The sequence below is a fragment of the Suncus etruscus genome, chromosome 12, assembly GCF_024139225.1.
Source record: "Suncus etruscus isolate mSunEtr1 chromosome 12, mSunEtr1.pri.cur, whole genome shotgun sequence".
Classification (NCBI taxonomy): Eukaryota; Metazoa; Chordata; class Mammalia; order Eulipotyphla; family Soricidae; genus Suncus; species Suncus etruscus.
Window position 1 is genome coordinate 9,175,503 of NC_064859.1, and position 19,838 is coordinate 9,195,340.

Here is a 19,838-nt window from a genome sequence, read left to right on the forward strand (position 1 = left end):
CAAAGGAGATACAAGTGTCCCTTTTATATTTTAGAAGTAGTCAAGAAGGAGGGTGTTGTTTCTGAGACACCACTTTGGTCTGTCATCTGGCCAAGCGAAGAGCGCTTTGAGCCATGTCGTCCCCTTTTTGCCTGCTGAAGCTTCCGATTCCCCAGAGGCATTTGCTTCCTAATTGCTGGAAGCCAGAAGTTCACCAGTCCCCTCCCCACCCCCTGTAAGAATGGGGAAGCCTGGGGTCTCCTTTAAACTGCTCCTTGCCAGAACCCACTTGCAGGACCCTGAGCAGGTGGCCAGGGGGTAACCCTGGGGACCCGGAGGAAGGAGAGAGAAGGCTGTGGGAGGGGCAGCCGAGGCTGCACCACCCCCCTTAGCTTGGCCAAAAAGACTACCGCATGGAGCCATGTCGTTCTTGTTTTGCCTGCTGAAGCATCAGACTCCCCCCAAAACATTACTATGAAAGATATGCAATCCACCCTGGCCAAAACAAAAATCATTAGTACAAATAAAAGGTTACATGTGGAGTAAACTAGCAAGCTAGACACAGAGGGGACCACCCACTCTAGCAGCACAGAGGGGCGATGCGGGGGACATGGGTTGCAAGAAGGAAATGGGGGAGGGGGGAGGGGAACGACAAACTCGGTAATGGGTATTCCCCTGACCCAATGCCAATATGTACCTAAAATACTACTATGAAAGATATGCAAGCCAATATATCCCAAAGCAGGGAGAGCTGTGAATTAGGCTGTAGAAGTGGGAGCGGGCAGTCATGGCTTGAGGCTGTGCTGGCCTAAAGGAGCCTCAGCTCTCCTTTCTTCCTAGTTGTGCTGCCTGGGCAAGTTGCCTTCTATCTCGGACCTATTTCCTATGAACTCACATCTGCTATCTTAGCTGAGTTCAGGACAGCTCCTGTTGGAGAAATTTGACAAAATGACCCCTACTTCCCAGGGATCAGGATAGCAAAGAAGTCAAACACTACATTTGTACACTTCAAAGTTTTCAAATGAGTTAACTGCTGATGGAGTTGAGAACTATGCTGTGTTCAGGACTTTTTGTTCTAGAATTTTCAATGTAAGAAAATTTCTTAGCGGGGCCGGGTAGGTGGCGCTGGAGGTAAGGTGTCTGCCTTGCAAGCGCTAGCCAAGGAAGGACCGCGGTTCGATCCCCCGGCGTCCCATATGGTCCCCCCAAGCCAGGGGCGATTTCTGAGCACATAGCCAGGAGTAACCCCTGAGCGTTAAACGGGTGTGGCCCAAAAACCAAAAAAAAAAAAAAAAGAAAAAAGAAAATTTCTTAGCAAGGCTGGAAAGTGGGTATGATGTATAAGGTGCTTGCCTTGAATGCAGTTGACGTAGGTTCGCTTTCCAGCATGTCTGAGCCTGCCAGCAGTGATTTCTCAATGAGAGCCCAGACTAAGTCTTGAGCAGAGTTGAATGTGGCCAAACCCTCCATTCAGTGTCAAAAAAGAAAATTACCCAAATATTAAAAGAACATTTTGTTTAGTACTAATCTTTAAAATCTTTAGCCCATCTTAATTTTTTTATTAAACAAAGTATAAAAATTTTAAGATTTTCTTATTACTTAGGAGACTATGTAGTACTAGGGATCTAACCCGGCCCATTAAATGCTATAGCCCATTAAACTATTAAACCCAGCACTACTCCATAATCATTTAAAAATATTATTTTACCAACATTTTACTGGTTAAAAATTTTTTTTTTAATTTTTTTGATGATCGATTTATTCCTTCTCGAGAGTAATAGTCATTACTTCAAAATTGTCATTCCATATGCATCTATTCAATATAAAAGCATTTGGTCTCTGCTATATGCCATGTACTCATAAAAAATGTTATAGTGCTTGAAAGATGGATGAAGTATGGGAAATAATAAATAATACTAATAATTAGCATTTAAGTACTCATCAAGCCTTGTTCTAGAGTCAGCACTGTTCTTAGCACTCTATTCTAATCCTCATCTAATTTTCACAACAAGCCCCTCAGGCAGGTTATCCTTAAAGACTATTACAGATTAGGAAACTAAGGCACAGAGCAGTTTTGTATATTCTGATTGGAACAGAATTGGGATTCAAACCACAGGTGTGATCATTGTACTTTTCTTGAGCTTTGGTTTCCCTCTTTACAGGATTCCCGTGAATCCTGTGCCCCTTTGAGTCCTCACATTTCTATCTGTTTTCACCTGCAGGTCCCTCAGGAAGTCCCTGACTTGCATCAAGGAGAGCTTGCGCATCTTCATTGATCTGGGGAAGCAAGATAAGGTGGCTGAATCCTGGCTAGGCGCTGGGCGACTCCACTACCTCATGCAGGAAGATGAGTTGGTGGAGCTCTACCTGCAGGTAGGTTTTCTAGAAGCTTGTCTGAGGGCTTGGGAGATTTAGGGAGTAGCTATGTGCTTCATAAAGAGGCTGCAGCCTCTTGCAAGTGGTGCTGTCTTTGGAATAAGGGTCAATCTTGGGCTCTGACATCCACCAGAGATTAGGTTGGTCTGGTAGATTGAATACAGGTGGGAAGACAACAGTTCCCAAGCTCCATATTACACCCATGACCTTAAGAGTCACATAAATTGACACAGAAATAATATTAGTAACATAAATAGTCACATAAAGTGTATCCATCTTTACAAAACTCAATGTAAATCTTGAGTTCAGGATGTGCAATTTGAGTTAAAAGTCTCTATGTGACTTTTATTATTATTTTATGATTATCTTTAACATTATTGTTAGGATATGAATATGCTTATCGGTAAATATATGGTTATATGTAAATAATATAATTATATGTAAAATATAATCAGATTATAATCAGATTATCAATCATGTGAAATAATAACATCTATAACTATCATTGGATTCTAATTAAATATTGCTAGCATCTTAGGAATCTTTGATTTTGTGAGTCTTATATCTGAACTATGGTCTAGTGTACTGAGTCAGAACTTTGGAGAGAGGAATCAAATCACAGGACCATTGCTTATGGACTGTGTGATCTTGGATTCTCTGGCCACAGTGTCTTCATTTATGAACCCTAACTCTTAAGGGTAAGGATTGGTAATTCCTTGCTCTGGAAATCTCTATGCATGTTAATTTACTAAATTCTTGGAATTTTGTAATGAATGGGATTATTAACATCATCATGGGATTATTAACATTAGTAATTACTAAAATGTGAACAATATTTATATTTTATGGTATGTAAGGTGATTCTTACGATTAAAATGTGCCTCATATTTTTTTTTGCATTTTTATCTCTTGATCCTGTTAAATTACAACAGTTTTACTCCCATTGAGCATTAATAATAGTTATGTAACAATGATCATTGATATATGCTTACCATATACAGGGGCCTTTTTAAGTACATAATGTTCATAGTGTGATTTAATCTTCCTTACAAAAGTTGCAGAAGTTTCCCTTGAAATTCCCACTTTACAGATGGGACTTACAGATGGGACTGAGTAATCTGAGTAACTAAGGTGATAAAACCAGTAAGTACTGAGAGTTACTCCATGGAAGTTTGATTTGAAGCTTTCATGCTCAGCTCTAGACTGTTCAAAGTGATTTTTGAGTAACCCCTGAACGCTGCTGGCTATGACCCCAAACCAAAAAAATAAATAAATAAATAAAAAAAAAGAAAAGAAAAGAAAGGAAATTCTCTTGGGTTTCTTCACTCTTGAAGCATAATGTCATGGTAATGACCACAGGCTATGGCCAGGTTCATTGTCAAACCCCAAGGTCTTTTTATGGTGCCAGGAAATATTCTGCTCAGTTGTGGTTGTCAAAGTCAATCTTCTGCAATTAGAGATGTTGGTTTTTGCACAGGTCTTAGAGTCTTTTTTTTTTATTTTTGTTTTTTTTTGTTTTTTGTTTTTTTGGGCCACACCCGTTTGAGGCTCAGGGGTTACTCCTGGCTATGAGCTCAGAAATCGCTCCTGGCTTGGGGGGACCATATGGGACGCTGGGGGATCAAACTGCTGTACGTCCTATGCTAGCGCTTGCAAGGCAGTCACCTTACCTCTAGCGCCACCTTCCCGGCCCCATCTTAGAGTCTTTATGGTTACAAAAATTCTGCTCAGTCATGGTTGTTGCATTCAATTTTCTGTAACTAGTGAACTTGGTTTTTGCACAGGTCAAAGGATGGAGTGTCTTTCGATTTCATCTTACCGTTAGGTGATGAGGTTGGGGAACCTGCCCTTAGATCAAGTTGTTGCTGTTTCCTCATCCAGGATGTCGTATGCACATACACTGGCACAAATTGTTGCCAGAGTGGTATTAGGAACTCCTGGTGGAGTTTGATTTCTGGTGCTGGTGCAGGGAACTGTTTGGGGTTGTATGGTTGATGTCTGATCTCGTGCAGTCTAAGTTTTTTTCACCCAATTTCAAATCAATAGAGATATTTACATTAAGCAATTTACATAAATAATAGATATGTTTTTTATTAATTTGCCATCTCAATACTTTATTTATTTTTTAAAATTTACATAGTTGCTCATAATACATTTGTTCCAATATCAATCCTACAACCAAGACAAAATTCCCATCACATTGTCCCTGGATTTCCATTCATTCCCAAGTCTACCCTCTTGGAAGGTAAAAGATAATATGCTTTTTATTGCTTAAAAGGTTAAGTGATACAGAATAATTAAAAAAATTAGCACAAAAAGAAAACTTATGAAAATTAATGTATCTAGCAATGATTTCATGAAGTCAGAGGTTTGCTAAGGGATTTGTTGCTAGCGATTTTTTCTTATTTGTTTTGTTTTTGAACATTAGGTGGTTTTGATTCCACAGTGACATCTAAATTAGTGTGCTCCTATTGGGATGACAGTATTGAAAAAAACTGAAGCTGTCACATGGTCACAATATGTAGCCTTGTGGTCCAGGAATTTCAGACTCTGTGGCTGATATTGCAGTGTGTAGCTTTTTTGTAGTGTATGGCTTCTGGAAGTAGGAGAAGGCAGGAGGAGGGTTCCTGCACTCACTCCAAAAAAATCTTGGAAATGTCAGTACAAATATTGGCATACCTTGAGTTTTGATTAGTTTGGCATCTGCAGAACTTTGTGGTTTCGTGGTGAATCTGGGCCATTGGCAAAGTGGTGGTTGTGGATATTGGGTGCAGTTGGTATGGCTTTGGCAGGACAGAGACTTGGCTCTCCTGAGATAGCTGGTTTTTTTGTTTTGTTTTGTTTTGTTTTGTTTTTGCTTTTTGGGCCACACCTGATGATGCTCAGGGGTTGCTCCTGGCTTGGGGGACCATATGAGATGCCGAGGGATCAAATGTGGTCCATCCTAGATTAGCGTGTGCATGGCATGCATGATTTTTCATTGCTTGGTATACATGTCTTTCAAGAATAGAGTGAGTCTCTGGAACGGTTGCATGTAAGCAATGTTTATGAAAGTGTGGTTTACTAAAGTACTTTAATTTTTTATTTGTTTTTGTTTTTTGTTTTTGGGTCACACTTGGTGGTACTCAGGGGTTAATTCTGGCTTTGCTCTCAGAAATCGCTCCTGGCAGGCATGGGGAACTATATGGGATACTGGAAATCAAACCAGGGTCCATCCTGGGTTGACCACATGCAAGGCAAATGCCCTACCACTGTGCTGTTTTTCCAGTTCTCCTAAAGAACTTTAAAATACGTCCTTAGTTATATAAGCAAAATGTTTTGCTTATATAAAAATTAATTTCCATGGCTACCAAAGTAATATCTCCTACCACAATGGGAAGAGATCAGAGCAGAGTTTTGTCATGGCTTCTCACCTGGCCTGTGAATGTGGAGCATGAGTCAGAATTTGGAGATGTCAGCAGAGGGTTAGCTCAGTAGTCAAGCTCACGCCTACTAGTTTTATGAGCATTTGGAAGTCCTCTCTGCCTTTCACAGACATCTCTGTTCCATCCAGGCTGCTATCCAGAAGGCACTTACATCAGACGAGCCCTCTTTGACTCTCAAGCTCTATGAAGAGGCAGGAGATGTTTTCTTCAATGGCCCACGCTTCAGGCACCGTGCAGTAGAATATTATCGAGTGAGTTTGTTGCCCTGCCACAGGGGAGGCATTTTGAAAATGGCCAGGGAACCCCTTCTTTTTTGATGGCTGTAATTTGTTTTTCTTCTTTCACACTGCTCACATGGCCTTTAGGGTAGCTGGTTGTTAAAGTAGCTATTGCCCAGCTATCTTTCCCAGGCTTTGTGAATGCTGCATTCATCATATGGCTTATGTGCATGCTTCCTCGGAGTTTGCAGCATCCATATCTGGAAATTAGATGTTTCCAGGTAGGAGATAATTTAAAGGGATTTGTGAGTAAGATCTTTTGCTTGACTATATTTTTATTTAATATATTTAATAAAAGAGTAAAAAGTAAAACATTTATAATTCCAGCTCCTCAAACTCATTTTTTGTTATGCAATGGACGAGGCAAGATAATAAAAAATAGTTGATTCAGGAAACTGTGCTGAGAACCAGAGAGATATTTCATGCAAGGTGTTCACTTGACTCGGGTTCCATTCCTAGCTCTACATCATTCTTTGAACATCACTGTGTAGCCTGGAGATCCCCAAGTACCACCACTGTTAGCCCCCAGCATCACAAGGACTGAGCAGAATCGCATCTTCAGGCTCAAGTCACTTGATCCTATTATCAGAGAAGCACTGAGAGTGAACACTGGAACCCAGAGCAATCCTCGGGAGGACACCCCCAGGAAAGAAAAAAATAGAAAAGAGATGATGCCTATTAAATAAATATCTAGGTATTAAGCAGACATGCCAAAAATTATAGTTGCTATTTAGTCCTAATTGGCTTCAGAAATCTCATTAGCTTATTTGATATTGTATTTTTATTTATTCAGATATTTAGTGTTTTGCTTTTTTGTTGTTTAGTCAGTCATTGAATATTCAACAAGCACCAGTGTACATGGACATTGACCCCCTGGTTTTAGTTACTACCACTCTCTCAGCCTGCCCATACAACGTTAAGTCTACTGGCATGGGATCTGTATAGAACCTTGTCTAGATTAAGGTTCTCTCTGTCTATCTTTGTAGAGGAAACTTTTTCTTTTAAAATCCTTTGTCTGGTTTAATGAGTGAAAGAATATTACACAAATTTACTGAAGAAAACCCAATTTAATCAGATCCATACAGGGATCTCATAATGGCATGAAGAACTCGGAGGTTTATAGACATCCTGGACTAAGGAGCTTCAGTGCTCCTACCTTCCTTCAATTAGTTGCACTTACCTTTCATATATTTTTTTGATTTCTTAATTTTGATGATAGCTTCTTTCTTTCTATCAAATTACTTTAGGCAGCTAAGGAAAAGGTAGAAAAGGCTTCCTGAGTTGGTGGCAAGGGGAGTAGTTCCTAAATACCTTCTCCTCAAAGTCCATTGACATGTCACAGGGGCTTATTTGGGCGAGGTTGTTCTCAATCACTTCACTGTACTCTCAGGCTGGTGCTGTTCCCTTAGCAAGGAGAATGAAGGCGGTGAGAACAGAGCTACGGATTTTTAACAAACTGACAGAGCTGCAGATCAGCTTGGAAGGCTATGAAAAGGCACTGGAGTTTGCCACACTGGCAGCCAGGCTCAGCACAGTGGCAGGTAGGTGGCTCTAATGGCAGGTGTCTGTCTGAAAGGGAGGGTCACACACTCCAGCACCACTAATGGAGATTAACAGATAAGGCTCTGGATTTAGACCAGGTTGTTCAAATACCGGGCCAACAGTGTGGGATTGGTTGAGTGACAACAGTGTAAGCTAATCGACAACTTGAGAATGTCACCAGCATAGGAGGTACAATGGCAGCTTTTGTACTATACTTAAAAACCAAAGGTTGCCCATGCAAAAAACCTGCTGACCAGTGGGTGACATGTAATTAGTCTTTGACTTCTCAAGTTAAGTCACTTGTGTTGCCCTGGGGCAGTCTATGTGGTTGTAGAAAAACATGTTAATTGTGTAGTCCTGGATGGAGGTGGATGGTGATGAGATGGATGGATGGGCCTTTCTCTGCCGGCCCGGCCACGTGCCTGCAACTCCCTCCACCAGTGCAATACCCTCCTCCGGTGGGTCTGTGGGTTCAGGGTAGCCGCGAGGAAATGATCCACAGCAATTAGGCTTCAGGAGACATGAAGCTTTATTCAAGGCCCTACCCACCATGTTTGGCTCCTATGCTTTAAAACCTTTCAAGCCAGCTTCATTATTAGCATTCAAGCCTGTCTTTTCTCCCTCAATCATCCTTCCTCCTCAAGCTCCCTCTCAATCCTTGAATCTATTTTACCCCCTGAGGCAATCCTTTTGTTACCTCCCAAAGACCCCTCCCAGAAATGGGCTGATCTTACCATCAGGTAAGGTTATGTAGAAGATGGGGGTGGGGTGACATCTCCCCCTCCTTGAGTAAATAATGAGGAAGGAAAGAGGGTTGATTGGGAGAGTCAGCAAGAGAGATGGAATGAGAAGCAGGATGGAGGGAGAAGAGACAGGCTTGAATGCAGGGCTACTTACAGAGTTTGCTTAAAAGGTTAGCCCAGGTGGCTAGGGCCTTGAATAAAGCTTCATGTCTTCTGAAACCTGACTGTCTGTAGATCATTTCCTCGTGGCTATCCTGAATCCTCAGATAAGCCAGCTGAAGGGGGTTGGAGGCACATGGCCCAGGCCAGCAGAGAAAGGCCTCTCTCAATCCATCTCACCATCATCCATCACCACCATGGACTCAATAATTTTAAGATGTTAATCAACAGGTGGTAATTTTTTTCCCTTGTGATAACCATGTTCACCATAAAAGAACTGAGACATACTAGTGAGAAATCCAGTTTTCATATGGAATTGAAATGTAAATTAAATGCATATTTTCGTTATAAGCTAGCTGAAATTTAACTGCCTTTCATCAAAACATAGTGGAGAAAATCATTAAAATTTTTTGGGGAGGGCCCTCACCTTGCTTAGAGGTTACTCTAGTAGTATTTGGGGGACCATATGAGATGCCAGGGCTAAATATTTTTGTTTTTGATTTTGGGCCACACCTAGCAGTGTTCAGAGGTTACACCTGGCCCTGAACTCAGAAATCACTTTTGGTGGTGGGTCTGGAAGACCATGTTGGGTTTTGGTCACATGCAAAGCAATTAGTACTCTACCCACTGTACTTGCCTCTAAATATTTTTAAAACAGCGGGATAAAAATATTGAAAAGAATCATCTTATTAGTGTTTGAAAAACAGGTTTAATTAGAGAATCCTTGATGGAGAGGCAAATGAAATCTTCCAAAGTTTCTTGAAAGAATTTATGGGCCTTCTCACAGTCCAAGACATATTACTATACAGTACTGTAATTTGTTATACTGTGTTGCTCTTCAGATTTCTCTATCACATTTTTTCTCTCTGACACTGTCTCACTCTCAACCCCCCACAGCCTTTCAACTACCATTTCTTTTACTTCAGAAAACCTTATCTAAGTAGTGGCTATTAATTTTGAGAAATTGCTCTCTTGCTTCCTGAACTCTACCTATCCTTTCCTGAAGGATGAGGAGGTGGAAAGTGGAAAGGGCACTACCTTTTTGTGAACTTCCCCATGTCTGGATTTTTCCATATCAGAGAATTTTCTTTGCAAAAATCTTGCATTTTGGTCCTTTGAAATGTAGGCACATACTATAGATTGCATCAGAAATCTTGCAAATCTCTGCTCTTCTCCAACTACAGTTTGGTCTTTGTTCTCTTAAAAAGATCACGTTGCATTAAAATAATTAGTAATAAATTACTAATTAGTAATTAGTAATAAATTAGTAATAAAACTCATCAAAAACAAAACAAGAAGTCCTAGACCCATTTAAAACCAATGTTTTCAAAGCTCTTTCTAGCTTCTCTGAGACTAGGGGCCTGTAAAGGAGCTTGAGGTCCTGGAGGAGACCTTCACCTTTAGATGCCCACAGAGATTTGGGAATAACTACTTCTCTGAAAGAATCTTGAGTTAAAGCAACACCTGCAATCTGGAACTTTCTTTAGGATTCATTCTGGAAAACCTAGGTGTGCTTACCCTCAAGAGAATCCCTGTGTGGATTTTCTTTCTTTCTTTCTTTCTTTCTTTCTTTCTTTCTTTCTTTCTTTCTTTCTTTCTTTCTTTCTTTCTTTCTTTCTTTCTTTCTTTCTTTCTTTCTTTCTTTCTTTCTTTCTTTCTTTCTTTCTTTCTTTCTTTCTTTCTTTCTTTCTTTCTTTCTTTCTTTCTTTCTTTCTTTCTCTTTCTTTCTTTCTTTCTTTCTTTCTTTCTTTCTTTCTTTCTTTCTTTCTTTCTTTCTTTCTTTCTTTCTTTCTTCTTTCTTTCTTTCTTTCTTTCTTTCTTTCTTTTCTTTCTTTCTTTCTTTCTTTCTTTCTTTCTTTCTTTCTTTCTTTCTTTCTTTCTTTCTTTTCTCTTTCTTTCTTTCTTTCTTTCTTTCTTTCTTTCTTTCTTTCTTTCTTTCTTTCTTTCTTTCTTTCTTTCTTTCTTTCTTTCTTTCTTTCTTTCTTTCTTTCTTTCTTTCTTTCTTTCTTTCTTTCTTTCTTTCTTTCTTTCTTTCTTTCTTTCTTTCTCTCTTTCTTTCTCCTTTCTTTCTTTCTTTCTTTCTTTCTTTCTTTCTTTCTTTCTTTCTTTCTTTCTTTCTTTCTTTCTTTCTTTCTTTCTTTCTTTCTTTCTTTCTTTCTTTCTTTCTTTCTTTCTTTCTTTCTTTCTTTCTTTCTTTCAGATGTAGGATAACAACATTTTTTCTCCTATTCTTCTTGGTTCTTTTAGCAGGTTAATCAAAATAAACCTAATTTAATATAATTTAATTTAATATATTTATCTACCTATCTAGTCACCATAAGATAGGATACTCAGGGAAGTGACAAAAGCAGAATGTTCTTATACATTTTTGATAAGGAATAATAAATGTAAAGAACTGACAAAGCCAAAGAAACAGGCAAGGATAGTAACTCATAAAGAGATACAGAATTGATTGATTAGTCTCTTCCAATAGACTTAACTCCCTCTGTGGTGATAAGGGTTCCTCTCTACCTTCTTCAAATTGGAGGGCACCTTTCATGGGAACTCGTGTCCTTCTCTTAGGGGGATCGGAGAGGGCCCCTGACCCTTCTTACATTGACTATTTTCTTAAGTAACTTTTAATTTATATTTTAAAATATTTTTAAGTTATTGTTTTGGGAAACTGCACCTGGCAATGCTCAGGGGTTGCTCTTGACTTTGAATTCAAGAATTACTCCTGGTGATGCTTGGGGCATAATATGGAGGGTTGTGGATTAAATTTGGATTGGCCATGTGCAAGGCAAGCAACCTACTCCTACTCTTTCTGGCCCTATTAAATAACTTTTAATTTAAAATGATCCATATGCTAAAGTGGTTGATTTTCATTAACTCCATTACACTCTTGTTGCAGATATAAAATTACTTATTTTTGTGGGCCTGTTTATGTTTTATTTGCTGTCTATGCTATAACCAGTGGTGCTCAGGTCCTAATCCTGACTCTATGCTCAAGGGTCACTCTTAAGGTGAGGATTGAACCCATGTGTAAGACAGTACTATCCACAGTACTACCTACCCACATTACTACCATTCTGGCCCTTTTGTATGGCTATTTAAAGAATATTTGTGTCCACTGAGACCAGTTTCATGAGACCTGGATCTCAAATTTAATTCCTGATATGTTAATGAAACTGCATGAATCTGTTTTGTCATTCTTAGGTGATCAGAAACACAAGCTGGTGGCTTTTCACCGGCTTGCTACAGTCTACTATTCACTGCACATGTATGAGATGGCTGAAGATTGCTATCTGAAGACTCTGTCCCTCTGTCCACCCTGTCTACAGAGTCCCAAGGAAGCCCTGTACTATGTAAAAGTCTACTATCGCCTGGGCTGCCTCACCTTCTACCAGCTTCAGGTAAAGCAGGCTTCCCAGGTGCTGCCAGACTTGCCATCAGTCATATTTTTTCCCTTACCCTAAGTTTTAAGCTCAAGCTGAGGGAATCTTGTTTCAGGGGATGAGTGACCCCCATGAAGACTCAGTCAGTGCTTTAATCTTTTCCAAGGGCCTGCACCTTATTGAGGAGGAAGAACCCATCTCCTCTTATTTTTGTCCTGCTGATGGTCCACATTTGTTTTGTTTGGGTCTACAGTTCCTAAGTTCTTCAATATTTTCATAAATGAAAATATTGAATAATAAATGTGCTCAGAAGCAGAGTTATAAAATAGAGAAGTTGATTGGAAAATGAAGAGAAATAAATTCCCCTGCTGAGTTGGAACTTAGTATAGTTCAAAATAAGGATTTTTTAATATAGGCCATTTAAAATAGAAACTGGGTTCTTTGTGTTTCTTATTGATTGACAAGAATTTTCTAGAGTGTGCAGGGATCTTATGGTGTGATCTGGCTAGTTTAGGCCTTTTGTGTCATCTATTTGGCCATTTTCCTGAGGTATTGCCCATTACCTCTTAGTCTTTGGTAAGCTAAGCTCTGTGGCAGAATTTTTAATCTTGGAACACTTCTTATTTTCTTTCCTCATGAAGAACCCAAGGTTTTTATAGGATTTTTTTAAAGTAGATTTTAGAGACCAGAGAGATAGCATGGAGGTAAGGTGTTTGCCTTTCATGCAGAAGGCTGGTGGTTCGAATCCCAGCATCCCATATGGTCCCCCGAGCATGCCAGGAATGGTTTCTGAGTGTGGAGCCAGGAGTAACCCCTGAGCACTGCTGGGTGTGGCCCAAAAAACAAAACAAAACAAAAAAAAATGAAACAAAACAAAGTAAATTATAAAGATCCTGGAGATTTAAGGTGTATGTTGAGCAAATGGAGACAGTTACCAAGGAACTGCTATGATTCAGGGCAAAGGAAAACTGAGGCTTTCTGTTTCAATTGGTATGGTTTCTATGACCCCTTTGTTTAGCATGGCACATGCCAGTTGCTTGTAAGTTTCTCCAGGGCCTTTGACAATATAGACCAAAACTATATTTCAGACCCCCCAAAAAACAAGCTCTACAATGAAAATAAAATATAATGCTTTACCTGTATGTGTAGTTATGCCAATGGAAAATTTCTATACCCTTCTGGCTTCTTCATAGGTTGCTGTAGCAAACAAATTGACATCAGCCATAGTATAAGAGAAAAAAATGCCTTTTTTTTAAAATGGAAACTTTTTAATGGAGAATTTACCTGAATATAATTTATAGGATAAATGAGACAGACTGAGTGCATATATCCTGAGATAAAGATATGGGAATGGAGGCTGGGACATGAAGAAGAGAGGAAGAAGAACTCACCTGGCAAGGAAAGGGTCACTTATAGGACAAAACCAGATAGTCTAAAGATTTGCCTGACATAGATTAGACTTATCTGATAAAAAGTTTTCTAGACTGTATCTTAAGTATGGGCAATCCTTCATTGAAAATCACAGGTCTCAGTTGACCTTAACTTTTTCTAGTAAGTGCCAAGATGACACTTATTGGAAAAAGCCTATCTTATCATTTTTGGAGAGGCCTGTCATTTATTTATCTGTAAAATGTTAGAAGTCAGCTGAAAATAAGTTCTTACAGTTATATTTCAGGAGAAATCCAGGTACATGTCATTGTGTGAGACAAACTTATGTTGAGTTATTAACATAGGCAGAGATAGAGTGGTCTGGAAGCATTTCTAGTCCTGAGTAGGCCTTAACCCAATTCTCTCCTGTTTGCTCTGATGGAGCTTAATTAATTAATTAATTTATATGGAGGAGTTTGAGCCACACCCAGCAGTGCTCAGCGGTTACTCCTGGTTCAGAAATCTCTCCTAGCTTGGGGTGCCATTTGGGATGCTGGGGATTGAACCCACATCCATCCTGGGTCAGTTGCATGCAAGGAAAATGCCCTACCACTGTGCTACTACTCCAGCCCTTGATGGAGCTTAATTTAAAGTTTTTATTTTTAAGTCACCTTTAGAGCAATGTAGGAGGTCTGTGATTCTCCTTTACAGTCTTCTGTCTTCCCCTAACTAAAGGTCCTAGAGGGCTCTAGCTCAACCCTGGTTTCTTGAATTAGCAGCTTCTGAACCATTCTATGTTTGCCTTCAGGCTCTCTCAGCAGCTCTGCAGTACTTTTCTTTTTTATTAGACATTGTTCCTGGTCTAAATGGATCATTAACTGATGAGAATTAATGTTAACCAGATATTCCTCTTTTAACATTACCCAAAGAAGTATCTATTCCTCATGCCCACCACTTATGGAGAACAATACCCAAAGAAGTATCTATTCCTCATGCCCACCACTTATGGAGAAGGGATAGAGGACATGAATATTCTAGCTATTTTTCCTGTGTCCCACAGTTCCTAGAAAGTGGTTCAAGGACCAACCATGTGAGATCAGATTGTAGAAACAAGGACTTTTAAGTAGTTTCCCCCCCGCCCCCCCAAAAAAAGCCAACTTATTGGCTCAAGTGACTGGAGTCCAGGTATAAATGTTGTTTTTGATGGTTCTGGATACTGATACTCAATATCAAGGAATTTTCTGTCTCTCAGATCTCTTGGTGCTGCATATTTAAATTTTAATTTTATCATAGGGATTGCATCTAATGGTTTTGAGGGAGGCTGAAGACACACTTGATGAAGCTTGGGTCTGGTAGTTCTTAGGGGCCACCAAGGCTATAACTAGGAGATCTGACAAGGCATCTGGGATCAAGGACCCAGATGTGTCTTACTCAACATGTGTCTTACTAAGTTACCTCAGCCCCTCGACTGGATTTTTCTTCTGTTCTTACCCCTTATTTTCCTCTAGCTCTTAGTAGGCTTTTCCCCATAGCTCAAAGGATAAGGGAGCTTTTCCTGCTAGATCATACTGAAAGGTGCCCAGCAGTGGTGATAGGTCAGATGGAATCACCCTGGAAGTACTGTGACTCAGGTTGTGCTGCTTTATGACCGGCTAAGCATGGGAATGGTATTACCAAGAACCTTTGGGGGACAATCACTGGGGTGCACAATAACCAAGGATTAGAGCAGTCTGGAGTTCTTCCAAGGAATGAGCAGAAATGGGTAGAAAAGCAATTTGATGTCAAAAGGTGAGTTTCCAGATGCCCTAACTCCAATCCATCCTAGAAATGCTTGCTGATCTTATATTTCTTTTTTTCCCACCCCGTACATGGGGATTAGGATGCCCACGATGCCACTGAGTATTTCCAGATAGCCCTGGCAGCTGCAGTCCTGTTGGGTGACGAGAAACTGCAGAGCACCATTCGGAGCATGCTGGATGACATCTGCCAAAGCCCCCTGTGGCACAGCAGCTCTGCAGGACGGTCCTCTGAGAGAGCGCGCTGGCTGAGTGGTGGTGGCCTTGCCCTCTGAGGAGAGGTGTCTGTTAGACAAGTGACCACAGCCAGACATGCCTTCCAGATGGAGGTTCCTGCACACAGGATCGGGGACTGCATCTCCTTGCTATCATCACCTCCTGTCACCCTGGCCAGAACCCAGGAGGAGGCTCATTTGGTTACACAAGTACCAATTTTCAGAGCAGATTCGGAATCTTGTCTTGTGTCTGGAGCTTTTCCAGAAGGTGCCAGCTTTCCTGTGCACTGGGCCTCTGAAGTGTACAGTCTCAACACACAATCAGCTTAGAGAAAATGAAGGTCTTCATACTCCCCCGAAATGTCTTCCTTCTACTGTAAAAAAAAAAAAAAAAAAAAAAAAGAAAAAATTCAGACTGCCCCAGAGATTACAAGTATGGGCCTTAGTTCTCATCACCGTCTTTGCTCAGGGAAAAGATCCCTCTTATGCCTAGGAAGACTGGGACTTTTTTTCTTCTCTCTCCTCAGCCCAAAGGCATGGTCGTTCCTGCTAGTAGGCCCCACAGAAATGAATACAACAACATGCTTTAGCTCAAAGGAGCCAGCAGAGATACAGATTACTGAGGTCTATCCTGAGGCCCTGCCCCCTCATTACTGCCAAGAAATTTTGAGGAAATGTCTCATGAACAGAGATTTGAAAATTGACCACAGAAAAATTGTGGTCTAAATTATATGTAAGCACTGCCAGTTGTTAAATGTGGCCCTTTGCAATCACAGACATTTGTCTCCTTTATAATTGGACTTGAGGAGATAGTGGACTTGTATGATAGTCCAAGTGCCCAGGTGTCTTGTTGGTTTCAGAGGAACACCTTTACCAAACATCCTTTTATTATCTTCCTTTTACAATACCATGCACAATTGCTCAAAATGTTTATTATCTCATGGCACAGGAATCCAGGCATGACTTAGCTGCATCCTCTGACTCTGGGTTGCTCTTCAGGCTATGGTCAAGCTTGTAATGTTGCTGCATTCTTCTCAAGTTCAACTAAAAAGAGCTGCACTGCCAAACTCACTCTCTCTCATGTTTCATGGCTGGGCTCAGCAACTTGCTTGCTCTTGCTCAGAAACTGCCCAGGGGCCTCCCAATTCTTACCACACGCTGTGTTCTTTACACTGACTGTATAGAAAGAGGAGGTACGGTAAATGCACCCCATATACACCTCAACCTAGGCCCTTTGCCTGGTCTGTATTGTGAATTGGGGGATAAAAAAAAAAAGAAAGAAAGAAACTGCCCAGGGATTGTTACCATGGGAGTGGGGGGCTTCTTCACGGACCAGCTCGCACCATGGTAACCTACTTCCATGTAGGGAGGCTGAAGGGGAGTGAATGGGAGTGGAAGCCACACTCTTCCTTAACCTGAACTTGGATGGATGTTTTCTTTTCTTGTGCTGTTCTCATGACAAGAGTAGTACTAGGGGTAGCTCACACATAAGGGAGGAAACTGCTAAGGATGGATCTACTGGAAGGTGAAGAATCTTTGGGATATTTCTGGTCACCTGCCGCAGTGTTTGACTTCTTTGAGAGCAAAATCAGAAATCGCTAAGGCTTCGAGGTTCACTGTCTGGGTCAGCAGTGTGAGCCTTGTTTTGTGAGCTTCACTATAACTGAGACCACCACTGAAGACCACAAAATCACATTGTCTGATGACTTATTGCTCTCCAAGTGATCCTAAGACACAAGAATTCGAGAGAAGTGCCACTCTAGAACTGTTAGATAAAAGAATCACCAGCAACTTCTGTAACAAGAATTTTTCTGGTTTCTCAGTGAGTCTGTGATACAGCCCAGAAGCATTTTTTTCCCTTCACAAAGCAACTCAAGTGATGTCAAGACAAGGAGACTCATTCTTTGAAATATAAAAATCCTATGCATAAAATCATAGGACTTACTGGCTAATGCCCATTAGCTCAGATTTTACTATTGGACCTCTGCTTTTAATTCCTTTTAATTGACGAGCTGGTTGGGACGGCAGTGGGGTTGGGGGTGGTGATTGGAGTCCATTCTACAGGATTGTCTACACAGCAGTAGACAAGAACCTTCTCTTAGGTTCTTGACTGATTGCCAAATTGCTCTCTGTTTTATGAAGTAGTCTAGAATCAAAGGCTGGGCCCCTTCCACTTGTAGGCCTCATAGAAAGTACAACATGCTCGTAGCTCAAAGGAGCCAGCAGAGACATAGATTGCTGAGGTCTATCCTCAGGCCCTGCTCCCACATTACTGCCTAAAGGTTCTGTGGAAACACCTCAAGAACAGAGACTTGAAAAGGGAGCATGAAAAAATTGTGATTTAACTTATATGTAAGCATTTTCTGGAAGGAAATGACATAACTAAGTCCCCTATATAGCACGTAAAATAATTTTAAGTCCTACCACAAGCTGTAAGATCCCTCAGTAGGTTGAGTTAAACTTTCCATGCATAATCCTTTCAGCAACATTCTTGAGAGACGTCAGTGGAACAAGTGTTCCAGAATCTTATATGCATCTTATATTTGAAGATGCCTTGATTGGACCAGATCCACTCCCCATTTGACTCAGGTTTTTCTCATTAGATCAGGTACCAATTTCTCTCATTTTATTAGTAGTTTCCATAACTAAACTAAACTTTGCTTTTTGACTCAATTTGTATTTAATATTGCATTGAGTTTCCTTCTTCCCAGCAGCCATATCTTAGGTTCATATAGAAATCGATTGAAACATTACAGTTGGCTTCGTTTGTCAAGTTCTTTCTCAACTGCTACACACACACACATATACACACATTCTAGTGAGTGCTATTTTTCTTCTATTTATGAATGCATTTTACATTTCATTGGCAATTTGGGTTAAAACAGTCTGATTCTGTATATTTTGGTTCACCAGAAATTCTGGTAAATTAACCTAACCAGGTGAGCTGTAAAGATGTTTAGCACCCCTCCAAAAACAAGGGTAGGGCAATTAAAAATTATAAAAACAATGTACTGTGCTATTGTCATGATTATATCCTATATGCAAAGTCTTTTGACATTTTCTTTTAAAATTCAATTTTTAAAAATCTGATTTGAAAAAAATAAGGTGGTCTTATGCTCCCCCTGTGTTCACCCCAGCCCCTCAATTTGGTGAGTGAAGAGAGGATCAGGTCAGGTCTTTGTTTAAGCAGATTTTTTATGCATAAATAGCAGTCAGAGATGAGGGAGTTATTCTCTTTATTTTAATCTTTACTCAAACCTGCATGCCTCTCTGGCACCTGGTTCCTTGTATCTAATCTAAATAAAAACAAGGGAGATAATTATAATCTTTTGATAAACCTGTTAACATATTTCTCAGCTTTCAGGTATCTTACTTTCCTGTCCAATCGTGTTAGCATTCTGAAACTCAACAGTGAATGATTATTTCTCCATTATTTTAAGGAATCTTTATATAGTGTTTATATGTGCACATGAATATATGTGCAAGTTTGCTTATGCTTTGTGAGCTTAATACCTTTCAGATATTAGGATTAATGTAGCTCACTTGACAGAAGTTTATTGGAATGGTAGTGATAGGTAGTGGGGAGTGTGAACATGGGAATGAGAAATGTACTGGAGGGGAAATCAGAATTTGGGTCTTAAAACAGACATAAAATTGTAGTGTGACTTTGGGCAAGGCATCTTACTTCTATGCACTTTTGATCCTCTATCTCCAGTCTAATAGGTATGATTGCCCTGGGGTTCCTTTTATGGGTATTTTATCTTCATGTCACCTAAGCAGGAAGAGTATTTGGAAGATGAAATATTAATTTTAATTGAAATATTAATTTTGTAATATTATTTTTTACCACTTGTACCACTGCTCAGGCCTCGAAATACTATTTTTTTTTTTTTTTTGGTTTTTGGGCCACACCCAGTAATGCTCAGGGGTTACTCCTGGCTATGTGCTCAGAAGTTGCTCCTGGCTTGGGGGACCATATGGGACACCGGGGTCCGTCCAAGGCTAGCGCAGGCAAGGCAGGCACCTTACCTTTAGCGCCACCGCCCGGCCCCGGAATACTAATTTTCATGTTCCAACTTTATTCTTTTCTATTTTAGGAGGAGATTAGGGTAATAGCTGGAAGTGCTCAGTGATCACTTTTGGTGGCAATCAAGTAATCATATACAGTGCTATGGATTGAACTGAGATTGGATGCATTCAAGGCAAGGGCCTAACCCCAGTACTATTTCTCCAACACCCTAATTTTCGGTGTTTTTGTTTTCGTTTTTATTTTTTTTTTTTACTTTGGGCACACCCAGAAGTGCTGGAGTATTACTGAAGGCTCTGTGTTCAGAAATCATTTCTGGCATTCGTTGTTCAGAAGACCTTGTGTGGTTCTGGGGATTGAACCTGGGTTTGCTGTGTATAAGGCAATCTTTTTTTTTTTTTTTTTTTTTTTTTTTTTGGTTTTTGGGCCACACCCATTTGACGCTCAGGGGTTACTCCTGGCTATGCGCTCAGAAATCGCCCCTGGCTTGGGGGACTATATGGGACACTGGGGGATCGAACCGCAGTCCGTCCTACGCTAGCGCTTGCAAGGCAGA

At 40.3% G+C, this 19,838-nt stretch overlaps 1 protein-coding gene and 1 non-coding gene across 2 annotated transcripts in view; both read left to right on the plus strand.

Moving 5' to 3' along the window:
• The window catches only part of SH3TC2 (SH3 domain and tetratricopeptide repeats 2), a 78,333-nt gene extending 62,908 nt beyond the window's left edge, over window positions 1-15,425 (plus strand). Inside the window, exons 13-17 of the mRNA XM_049785152.1 lie at window positions 2,202-2,352; window positions 5,909-6,031; window positions 7,449-7,599; window positions 11,698-11,894; window positions 15,124-15,425. Coding sequence (XP_049641109.1) covers window positions 2,202-2,352; window positions 5,909-6,031; window positions 7,449-7,599; window positions 11,698-11,894; window positions 15,124-15,315 — 814 coding nt within the window. The 3' untranslated portion in view covers window positions 15,316-15,425. The remainder of the gene's footprint in view (window positions 1-2,201; window positions 2,353-5,908; window positions 6,032-7,448; window positions 7,600-11,697; window positions 11,895-15,123) is intronic.
• A 965-nt stretch (window positions 15,426-16,390) lies between these two features.
• LOC126025449 (small nucleolar RNA SNORA51) lies at window positions 16,391-16,523 on the plus strand. Its single transcript, XR_007501454.1, has one exon. It is a non-coding gene; the product is annotated as a small nucleolar RNA SNORA51 (small nucleolar RNA).
• The last annotated feature ends 3,315 nt before the right edge of the window (window positions 16,524-19,838 follow it).